At 36.9% G+C, this 12436-nt stretch overlaps 1 protein-coding gene across 3 annotated transcripts in view; it reads left to right on the plus strand.

The window, feature by feature from the left end:
• Nucleotides 1-10907, plus strand: part of CCDC122 (coiled-coil domain containing 122) — a 36590-nt gene extending 25683 nt beyond the window's left edge. For all 3 annotated transcript variants that reach the window (XM_031958409.1, XM_031958410.1, XM_031958408.1), the window contains one exon: nucleotides 10559-10907. In XM_031958409.1, coding sequence (XP_031814269.1) covers nucleotides 10559-10708 — 150 coding nt within the window. In that variant the 3' untranslated portion in view covers nucleotides 10709-10907. The remainder of the gene's footprint in view (nucleotides 1-10558) is intronic.
• Nucleotides 10908-12436: the final 1529 nt, after the last annotated feature.

Genomic DNA, 12436 nt, shown 5'->3' on the forward strand with positions numbered 1-12436 from the left:
TAAGGGGAAAAACTATTAAGGTGATTTGAAACTTAACATATATCAAGATTTTAAGTCGCTTCAGAAGGAGGGACGTAGTAGGGCAGAATTGACACTGGCACCAGGAAGACCGGGTTTCAAGGTTCCCCTTCCCAATTCTGGCTGCAAGATCAAGGTTCTTCACCTCTCAGTGCCCAGGTCTCTCTAATACTCTAGGTATGGAGAAGATGTAGGTGGGCTCTGAAGAGAAAGTTCTCCATTACAGTGAATTTGCAGGTATAGCCAAGATCAGAAAACAGAAGGTGGGGACCAAATATTTTCTACTAAAAGTAGAGACAAGAGGAAATCATGCAATTTTTTTATATTTACAACTACACATTTCAGAAGTTTTCCTATTCTAAGCCCTCCCTTCCTGACCTTGTGGGAAGATACTTTTCATCTACTTTTTATAAAAGAAATATTCACAATGTCCTCCTCAGAAGCTCAGATGCCGTCTCATGGAACCCTTCATTCTGCAGATGAAGCTATCGGGGAGCTTATGTGACTCCCCAAGGTCACCTAGGTCAGGACCATCAGATACAGTGTTTGTTCCAGGTCCCCTGATCTCTAAGCCTTATAAGTGACAGAGCAGCTGGTGGGTCTGCCTTCCACACATCACATCCCAATCCAAGCCGTCCTCACCCAGCTGCCCAAGGGACTTTCCTGTAGCGCTGGTCTCACTGTACTCACTAAACTCCTGCTACCTCCAACTTAAGTACAGAATCTTCTTTTTGGCTTTCACAGCCCTTTATAACCAACCCCCCCCCCCCAAATCCCAACCTTTCCATTCTTCTTAAACACACACACACACACACACACACACACACACACACACACACACACACACACTCACCCACACCCCTCTCCTCCCCAGCCCTTCCACAACATCCTCCTGAATTCAGTCATGCTGGCTTGCTGGCCATTCCACAGATAAAACACTCCATCTTTCAGCTCCAGGCATTTTCTCTGGCTGTCTGCTCAGTGAGAGAATGCTCTCTTTCATTTCCACCTCCTAGTTTCTCTGGCTTCTTTCAAGTCCCTTTCAAATTCCACCTACTACTGGGAACTTTTCCCAATTTTTCTTAATTCTGGTGTCTGTCCTCTGTTAATTATTTTCCACTATTCCTGTATGTAGCTAGTTCATGTATTCTGCATTTGCTTATTGTCTCCCCCCAATAGACTGTGAACTTCATGAAAAACTGGTTTTTCACTTTTCTTTATATTCTCAGTGCTTAGCACAGTGGCTGGCTTATTAAAGGTTTACAGACCAAAGACTAGGACTCAGCTCTCCTGACTCTTAATCTGATTCTCTTTTCATTATTTCATGATGCATGTAAAGAGTTAATTAAGATTGTAAATAAAAACCCCTTAGAATGGGTTCATAAAATATGACTTCATATGTAGAATGAATATCTTGTTTCTTCCTTTCTTAATTGGTAGAACAAGGAAACTGAAAGTAATAATATAATTAAGAAAAAGTAAAGTTTAAAGTCTCTCTTTTGGATACTTAAAATAGAAAAATGTATAAATTTAATTGAGATCACCTAGGTTAGGCAGCTGTAAACCATGCTTGGGCAAAACAGTTGATTAGATTAGTATCACATCACTCTGCTGTGTTGGTTTTACCTGTGACCCTTCATTGCAATCACTAATTAGTTCAAGAAACTGATGTCGTTGTCAACCCACCCTTACCCAGGATACAAAATTATATATTTCAGAGAATTGTGCCTATAGTGTGAGCTATGCCTCCCACATCATCATTATAATCCAAGTTTAGGTATGTTCTGGTGTAGTAAATTAGATCAGCTTTCAAACTCCCCACTAGCTCCATGATCCTATTCTTTCATTTATTTAACAGTTAAGGTCCTTTAAATAACCAGTACCAACATCAGGTAGCTTTAGATTTCTCTTCAAGTCTCTGAAAACATACTCTGATTTATCCTATACAAGTTGAATTTTTTCATTTTAATCCCAAGTATGTGTGGTGCATGCATATTCTTAAAAGATAACCTAAAATTAATATACAACATGTGGAGAATAATTATTTAACATTTTTAACAACCTTGAAAGCAAAACTGCTGTTTGAAACCACTCTTTTCTTGCAAATCTGTGAAAATGATAAACACTTACAGATTTTAATTATTATCACTAGCTTGTTTAATGTAATTTATGGGGCAAGAATTGTCAATTCCACCTTCCCTAAGTCTCCTGAATTCATTATAATAATAATAAAAAGGATTTTTAGAATCAGGAATAACCTCAGAGTTCACCAGTTCCTCATTTTATAGAAGGAACAGGTGAGGCTAGGAGAAATTGAGTGATTTATACAAAGCCACCCAGCTAATTTGTCACAGACCAAGATTAATACTCCACTTTCCAGGGTGGTAGATTTTTTTTCCTACTTTACTATCTCACAGCATTACTTTATCCCTTTTTTATATATAGAAAACCATTCTATGCATACTTATCAGTTTTTTTTCTGGAGGTAGATAGCATCTTCCTTCATAGGTTCTTTGTATTTAATTTGAATATTTATAATTTAGAATAGCTTAGTCCTTCCTTTATTCTTCAAACAATATTGCTGTTATGCTATATGACATTCTCTTGCTTCTTCTCATTTTGCTCTTCATTATTTCATGCAAGGCTTTCCATGGTTTTCTAAAGCAAACCTGTTTATCATTTTTACAGCACAGCAATATTTCATCACAATCATATACCACAATTTATTCAGCCATTCCCCAATTTCTAGTTCTTTGCCGTTGTAAAGAGAGGTGCTATAAATACTTTAGTTTCTTTTCCATTTACTCTGGTCACCTTGGGAAACAGATGTAATAGTGGTATTGCTATGTCAAAAAGTCTATAGTTTTATAACTCTTTGTACATAATTCCAAGTTGCTTTCCAAAATGGTTGAATCAGTTCACAGTTTCACCAAGTGTGTTGGTGTCCCAATTTTTCTACATGTTCTCAAACATTTATCATTTTCCCCTTCTATCATTTTGGCCAATCTGATTGGTGTGAGATGACATCTTAAAATCATTTTAATTTGCATTTCTCTAATCAATAGTGATTTAGAGCATTTTTTCATATTTGAATTTCTTGAATTTCTTCATCCCTAAACCACCTATTCATATGCTTTGACCATTTATCAACTGGGTAATGGCTCATATTCGTGTTGGGAAAGAAAACATATACCTCCCTAATTCCTTCGCCTCCCCCCCAAAAAAAAACTTCAAGAAAAATAAAGTTGTTTTTTTTTTTTTTAAGTATGTTTCAATCAATTCTTTCTCTGGGTAGGGATAGCATTTTTCATTATAAGTTCTTCAGAGTAATCTTAGATCACTGTATTACTGAGAATGGTAAAATCATTCAGAGTTGATCATCCCACAATATTGCTATTACTTTGTACATAATACATTTCATTTTGCTTGAGTTCAAGGAGGATTTTCAGGTTTTTCTAAGAGCATCATTCTTCTCATTTCCCATAGAACAACAGCATTCCATCATAATCACACACCACAATGCCTTCTGTCTCTTATTCATTCATCTAATAATCAGTCTGTTAGGTAATGTGTTACATGTTAATTTTTTCCTGATTTGCTTGTGATATCTCCCTTTATATTGTGGCTATTTAACCATTTTGACTTTATCTTGGTAAATGGTGTAAAAATGATCTCTATATAGTTTCTGTCAGATTGATTTCTAGTTATCTAACAATTTTTTTTGTTTGGTGGGGTTTTTTGGGGTTTTTTTTGAGGCAATTGGGGTTATGTGACTTGCTCAGAATCATATAGCTAGTAAGTATTAAGTGTCTGAGGTCACATTTGAACTCATATCCTCTTCATTTCAAGGCTGGTGCTCGAACCACTGTGCCACTAACATTTTTTTTTAAATCAAAGAGTGAATTCTTATTTCAAAAGCTTAAATCTTTACATTTGTCAAACAGAAGATTATTGTAATCATTTACTGCTAAGTATTGCATGTCTACTCTGTTCCACTGATCCACTTTTCTTTATCTTAGCTAATATTATATAATTTTGATAATTACTATTTTATAATATAGTTTAAGATCTGCTACTGTTAAATGTCTTTCCTTTACAATTTTTTCATTAATTCCCCTGATGTTCTTGTCTTTTTGTTCTTTTGAATGAATTTCTCTATTATTTTTGCTAACTTAATAAAATATTCTTTGATCATTTATTTGGGATGGCATTGAATAAAGTAGATTAGATAGAATTGTCATTTTTATTATATTGGCTCTGCCCATCCATGAAGAATTTACATCTCCCCAGTTATTTCAATCAGACTCTCTTTTGTATAAAAATTGTTTTATAATTATATTCATGTAGTTGCTGAGCTTGTCTTGCCTAGTATATTCCCAGGTATTTTATGCTATCTGGTCATATACTTGATTACATTTTTCTATGAACTTTTGTGTTCTTTTTATCTATATTAATCCTGCCTCTTTTAGTCTTTAAGTTTATTGAAGCACAAACTATGTCTAGAGTTTCTTTTATACCTTCCCATAGATGCTGGTAGGGCACTTTGAATACAGTGGGAACAAGAAAGACTTGGGTTGTACTTTTTCTCAATATGCATACATATATATGTATATAAGCATACGTGCCTACAACTATATTAACAAGGAATATTATGTTGAGATATGTATAACATGCTATGTAAAAATATATGTATATATGCTATAGAAACATGGACACAGACATATAGACATATAGATTCATATTACAAATGTGCATATATAGTTATATATCTTAATTAGGATGAAGGGGTCAACCTCTTCTGAGGAAGTTTCTTATGCCAATGACATCAGAGTTCTAGTTTCTATCCCTGTCCTTATGTGCTTGACACTACTAAGGGCTTGAAATACAAAGGAAAAACAGTCCCTGCCATCAAGGGGTTTATATTTTAATGAGTATCAATATATATAAAATGACATACAAGATAAATTCAGAGGCAATAGGCAGAAGAATGTACTAATATCTGGAAGATAGAAGGGCGTCCTAGAGCCCAGTTTCTTAAATTGGGATTTACAACTCCATGGTCTCATAACTGAATGTAGGGATTATGAAATAATGATTTGTTATCAGCAGATGTTTGATTTGTATACCTATTTTATAAGTGTATATACCTGGATCATGTAAAAATTTTTCCAGCACAAAGGAGTTGTGAGTGGAAAAAGTTTAGGAAGTCCTGTTTTAGAGCAAGTAATGTTTGAGCTGAGTTATATAGGAAGCTAGGGTCTCTAGAAATTGGAGGCTGATTAGGGGGATGATTTGGGGCATAGGAACAGCCAGTGGAAAGGCATGAATGCCTGAGATGGAATGATGTATGTGAGGGAAAGAAAGGAAACCTAGAGGGAGTGGGAGAGGAATCAAGTATAAGAATATTGGAAAAGTGAAGGCTAGGTAAATGTAATCTATTTTTATCGTTTGTTTTCATCACCTCCATTTTTCAAGGAACCTTTAGTCTCTGGCTTTCCTACATAAAACAAAACTGTAGTGTTGACTAGTAATTTACATTTACAAAGCACTTTAATGTTCGTGGGGCAGTTATGAATAGAGTATCATGCCTGAAATCAGGAAGACTCATTTTTCTAAATTTAAATATGGCCTTGTTGTGCCACAGTTCCCTTTTATTGTCCTGACTCAGTTTCCCTAATTGTCCTGACTCAGTGTACCTAAATTGTTTTGCCTTGGTTTCCCTGAATTGTTCTGCTTCAGTTCCTAATTGTTCTGCTCAATCTTGCAACACCACCCCTCCTTCCTAATCATGATGATCCAGATAAGGAGAAAGACCTTCTATCTTAGACATCATGAACTCAGCCCTTCCCTACTTATCAGAAGGTCTGGTGCTTCCCCTCACCCTGTCAGAACCAGATTGATAGTCCATTCCTGCTCTCAGTGCTCTGACTCCGCCCCTGCCTCAGTCTACCCCTGTAGCTGAGCCATGTGTGTGTATATACCTCCTGGGAAGCTCACATTAGCTGCTGGATGCTTTGGACATCAACCCTGGGGGCAGCATGCCCCCAGCACAGTCTCTCCTTTCAAATAAATGATTTAAAACTCTCTAATCTCTATCTTGCCTCAGTTTGTCCTGAATTGCCTTTTGGAGGCCTCAGCGAGATATGAGAGCAGGATTAGAGATTAGAGACCTTTGGGTCTCCGCCTTGGGCCTGGGGTGGTTGAGGATCTGGGTTCTTAGCCTGGAGAGGCTGGCCCTCTGGATTTCTCAAGAGAGCAGTGTTTCAGCCACAGCCACGCCCGACGATGGACACTCAATTTTGGCCACAGGAGAGTAAGTCTGGATGTTTTAGGACACAATCTGATCTGTTTACCTGTTCTGTCTGCGCTAGCATCTGGACTCTCAGAATAATAAAATGCCAATGGGCATTAAATTCTGAGAAGGGTATCATTCCAGGACTCTAGCTGATCCCTCTGGTTTTGTGTCTTCTAAGACATATCTGGTCTGATCTGACTGAGCGCCTTTTGGGGCACTCTCTGGTTATATGTGTTAAATGTTTTGTTTAATGTAATTGTGTAGTCTATGTCTGTGTGATTTGTGTTCTGTGTGACTTACCTGTTTTGTTAATGTAAGAGCTCTGTTAAGTTTTAAGAACAATGATTAAGAATTGGTTATTTCAAAGTTGCAACTGTTTTCAGTATAAAATTTGCTTGTGATTTTAAACTGTTTAACCTGTTGTACTAATTTGTAAGTAAAGGAACAGAAAAGCTTTGCTATTTTAAAACTGGCAGACAATTTTTCCTTGGAGCGGTTTTCAAAGCCTGCTAGAGTAAAGGGCAATGTAACCTTATCTGATTGAAACTCACTTAGGCAGGAGAAAACATTTGATTAGGAATTTTAGGATGATTCTGAAATTGTGGGAAATAATTTTACTGTTGCTCATGCAGGCTGGATTTGGTTATCTTTGAGTATAAAATCTTAAAAACAATGGCTTGTTAAAGAGAAGTTCTGTTTACTTGCCTGAAAGGGTCCTGTGCCTCTAATTAGGTAAAGAATGTTACCTTCTGAAACACTTTGGGTAATTTGTTAACATTATAAGTTATGCTTTAAATCCAGCTCTGCCGGACATATGTGGGTTTTATGGAGTTATTTAGCTATTCACTGTATTGTGAATCTTAACAGTTTTTTTGAAGGGAAAAGGAGAGGAGAATGAAAGTGATTTATGAAGAATTGATTTGTATGAGCAATTAAAGGTTTGCATGACTTTAGGAAGTAAGAGAAAGTATTAGGAAGGTATTTGGAAAGAGAAAGAAGAGGTTGGGGAGGGAGAAACAGGAGAGGATTAAATTCACTCCCCCACTGCTTTCTGCTACTTTAGCAATGGAGCTTCTAGTTAGAAAGGTTATTGGGAATTGGTTAAGGTATGTAGCAAGAAGGAAAGAGGAAGTCTAGTAGAGGGTCAGGAAGTGTGGTGGAGTTAGGAGAAAGGCCACATGGAATAGGGTAAGGGCAGAAGGGCGGCCAGATGAAGTCCCCTTCCCCCAATTAATCCTGCTATAGAAGAGTGGCCACGTGGAATCCTTTCCCCTCCACTAAGTGTGTTCCAGCCACTTTCTTCGTAGGCTTTGGCAAGTGATTTTAAGAGATAGACCCGCTTATAAGTTAATTGACTGAATATTTGTTTCTTTTGATACATAATGGTTTCCTTGGTTAAGGAATATGGTCATAAATGTGATCTATAATTTGGTAAGAGTTATTTCTAAAAGTTTAATTGATATTTTATTCTCTTATGTGGTGTTAGGATATTCTGTATAAGTTTTAATTAATTGTATTGAGTCATCCTGAGGTCATTTAAAGGGCCTCTGAAAATAATAGTTTTTTTTTTCTTAGTCCTTTTGGAAATGTTTCTGTTATGGACAATATGCAATTTGGAATTTTTTCTATGTATTGGGTATTTTTAAAACAAAATGATTTGTATAATGTTCAACTTGTACATCTATTTGGGTATGAAAAATGTGAACTTACTGGGACAAATTTCTTACTGTTATCAATATAAGGTCATGGTAAATACCTGGTTCGAATTTTTCTGAAAGTTTGGTTAATGGGATTTGTTATTGGAGATAAAATTTCTTGGACTTATAGTTAATGCTGTCAGAGAGTGGTTTGTGAAACCTAACTGCTGTTTTTATTGGGACTACAGCCTTTTGCCTGTCCTGTTGAGCAAACTCAGCTCTTCACATAGGAAATTGCTGGCTCTTCATGTTTTGCAGCAGTCTGGTGAACCAAGTCATTCTATCTCAGACTGTTCTAACCTTTATTTGTTAGATGGGTTTTTTTTGTTGTTGTTGTTCTAGATTCTGGTCAAATTACAGATTATTGAACTGCTTCTGGGACATGGATCAGCCCATCTGAGGCTTTGGTATCAAGCAGCACACCACACCCAACCCCTGGACTGAGCATCTCGGTCCATCCTCAGCACAAGCAGTTTTTGAATGAGAGACCATCACCCCTGCTCCTAGTGTACTTTGGACTGACATAAGGAATTTGGGAATGGTTGATGAATGACTGTTAAACCCTAACTGGGTCAGCTATTACTGTGTGTTTAAGATTTGGGATGGAAATTGTTAAACTTGTGTAACTATTGCTGTTATGTTTGGAGGCTTTTTAGGAAACCTTACTGTACTAGTCTGTTATATATAGGAATTTTGATTCATTCTTGGGATTTATGTATGTGGTATGGTTATTTGATAATTCCTTTCCGTGAGAAAAAAGGGAGGAAGAGATAGGAAATAGGGGAAACTGGTGGATTTTTCTCAAAACCTGAAAGAATGGGAACCCCTAGTTTGCATTAGGTACTTCTGCCACACTCTCTATCTCACTAGTTCAGATTGAATTGAAAGCCTTCAGCTGTCCTTTTTTTTTTTTTTTTTTTTTTTTTTCATTTTTACTATGCTTTAGCTTTGGGACCCTTATTCTGTTAGAATTGCCCCGGCAGACTCAGTTTTTGGGATTATTTTATAGAAACAACTAGAAATCAGACACCTATCTTGGGACTCTCTGATCTGTTTCTCCAGTCCTGTAACCCCAGTTCCTTAATTAATATTTCAGCATTCTCAAAGGACCTTGCAGTTTTATGTTAGACCTCTAAAAGTTCAGGGTTTGCCTGCCTTGATCTAACTTTGCATACTCTGACACTCTGCTCAGAAATCTGGATCCTTTCTGCAGCCCTGTCTGTTCCTCTGGGCGGGGACAGGTGGAGCTACTCCAAGCCTCACTCTTCTCCCCTGGAGCAAGTTGCCTGTCTGAATGGGCCTTGAGCCCTGCTGCTCTATAAGAAGAGGCTGAGTTTAATGCACAAATGATCACAGACCTAATTCACAGTGAACTGTCCATCTCAAACTGGATTCTCTGGCTGAGATACTCCCCAACTGCAGAGGACCTAACATGCTTGCAATAGGGAGCCTTTGTACTGCTGATTAATTCTGGGGTTATCAGGGAAAGACTTGTCCTTGACACAAGACCTTGCATTTTTTTAGTTTTATTTTGGTTTCACATAGGGTTGGTCAAAATTATGGTGCTGGACTTTCCAGGTATCAAGAGGAAAGTGAGTCAGTGATTTGAATATAGAAGAGAGAGAGTGTGGAATGTTGTACCAGTTCCCTTTTATTGTCCTGACTCAGTTTACCTAATTGTCCTGCCTCAGTTCCTAATTGTTCTACTCAGTCCTACAACACCTACCCCTCTCTCCTAAGCATGATAATCCAGATAGGGAGAAAGACCTTCTATCTTAGACATCATGATCCCAGCCCTTCCCTACTTATCAGAATGTCCGGTGCCTCCCCCCACCCTGTCAGAACCGGATTGATAGTCCATTCCTGCCCTCAGTGCTCTGACTCCGCCCCTGGTAGCTTAGAGCCACATGCATATATACTTCCTGAGAAGCACACATTAAATGCTGGATGCCTTGGACGTCAGCCCTAGGGGCAGCGCGCCCCCAGCACAATCTCTCCCTTTCAAATAAAATATTAAAAACTCTCTAATCTCTATCTTATCTCAATTTCTCTGGCATTACAGCCTCAAATTGGCTATATTTGTGACCCTGAGTCGCTCACTTAACCCTGTTTGTTTCAGTTTCCTCATCTGTGAAAGGTGAAGAATATGGGCAACCACTCCGTATCCCTGCCAAAAAAATCCCAAATGGAGTCACTAACAGCCAGACACAACTGAAAAACAACCTAACAACAACAAATTGATGTTCTGAAATACTTTCCTCCACATTATATAATTCTCACAACAATCCTGTAAAATCAGTTCTTTGAGTATCCCCATTTTATAGATGAGCTGTATAGAAATCAAATGACATCTCCAGAGTCACGTAACTGGAAATTAGTAGAGGAAGAATTCAGGTCTCAGCTCTCTTCCTCCCAATCCTGTACTAATTTACAGTACATGACAATACTTCCTTATTGCTAAGACTTCTTCACTAAAGTAGACAGCTTTTTATATCCATACTTATTATTTATTTTACATCCTACTAAATGGCACTTTTTGTTTCAATAGGTACAAAATAAAAGGTATGATGCTATTTTAAAGCGCTTACACTGTCAAGTGAACAAGCTTCAGGCAAAAAGAAGACAATGGCAGTGGAATATTCAACAGATGGAAAAAAGAGTGGAAGAACTAAGGAGATGCATAGGAATGAAAGAATAAAACAGGGCTCTGGCAAAATCGAGAATACAGGTGGCAGTGTACACCATCCTTGGCTTACAGCAAAATAATTTGGGAAAGAAACTTTTGGATCTGGGGTTTATCATCTCTTAACTAGTCTTAACCACTGAATGGGTGTTGCTTCAGTTAAACTGAGACCTGGGTAAGATCTTAGCTTAAAAAGGCCAAGGTCTCGTACTGCATCCAGGGCCATCTCCAGTCTCCTGATCTGCATCTGGCCCAGGTGGCTCTGGAGGGGAAAGTGAGGCAGGGGACCTTGATCAGGCCTCCCTCACATAAATCCAGCTCACTTGCAAGTCATGGCTTCATCTTCCTGAGGTCATGGTTGTCTTTGAGAATAAAGGATAAACAACAATTACCAAAACAGTTGGATTTACCTTCAAAGAGACTTACATAATGAATGTTTCCTCCCTTTTATTAAAATAAGTCCTCACTTGAGGACAGGTATGTGGTAGAAGAGTATATATAGAAATTTTGAGTTGTAGATGGGGAACGCTACTGATTTGTTCAGCTGAGTTATAAAGAAACCTTATCTACAGTTAGATTACATGTATGGACTGACTAGAAAAGACCCTTTATAAAGAAAGTCAACTCAGATAAATGCTGAACTTTGAAAACTAGATGTATAATTCTGTTGTTGTTTTTTTTTTTTCATTTAGTGCCAACATATTGTAAAACATTTGGCAAGAGAATACTACTCCTGAATTTACAATAATTTCAATTTTAATACATTTTAAACCTAATATTTTAGAAAGAAAACTATTATTTATTTCAGATTATGTTAGAACTTGTTTTCTAGATAGCCGTTTTAGCAATAGTCCATGATAATATTTACAATAATTTCATTGTTACAGGTTCAAAAAAATGTAACTTTTCTATTTTGTCCAGTAGGTGGCAATTTAATACCAGTTTAATCCTTTTCTTTCTTTGATGTTATAGAATGGAAATTGAAGTATTGTAGTTGTGGTAAAAACCAAAAAGCATCAATAAAACTATGTTTTTCAGTATTGATCTTCTACATTTATTTTAAAATAGCAAGTATTTTTATTCCACTAATGCAACAAAAATTAGTTTTTAATGTCAACCAAAATAAACGTATTGTATTTTTTAAAAGCGTTTTATTTTCAAAACATATGCAGGGATAATTTTTCAACATTGACCCTCGCATAGACTTGTGTACCAGATTTTCCCCTCCTTTCCCCTACTCCCTCCCCCAGATGGCAAGCAATCCAATATATGTTATAATGTTAAACTATATGTTAAATCCAATATATATAAACATATTTATACAATTCTCTTGTTGCACAAGAAAAATCAGTTCAAAAAGGAAAGAAAATGAATAAGAAAACAAAATGCAAGCAAACAACATCAAAAAGTAAGAATTTTATGTTGTGATCCACATTCAGTTCTCACAGACCTCTCTCTGGGTGTAGATTGCTCTCTTTATCCCTGAACAATTGGAACTGGCCTGAATTATCTCATTGTTGGAAAGAGTCACATCCATCAGAATTGATCATCATATAATATTGATATTGCCATGTACAATGATCTCCTGGTTCTGCTTATTTCACTTAGCATCAGTTCATGTAAGTCTTTCCAGGCTTCTCTAAAATTATCCTGCTATTCATTTCTCATAGAACAATAATATTCTATAACATTGATATATAACATTGATATACCATAACTTATTCAGCCATTCTCCAACTGATG

The sequence above is a fragment of the Sarcophilus harrisii genome, chromosome 3, assembly GCF_902635505.1.
Source record: "Sarcophilus harrisii chromosome 3, mSarHar1.11, whole genome shotgun sequence".
In the NCBI taxonomy this organism is placed as follows: domain Eukaryota; kingdom Metazoa; phylum Chordata; class Mammalia; order Dasyuromorphia; family Dasyuridae; genus Sarcophilus; species Sarcophilus harrisii.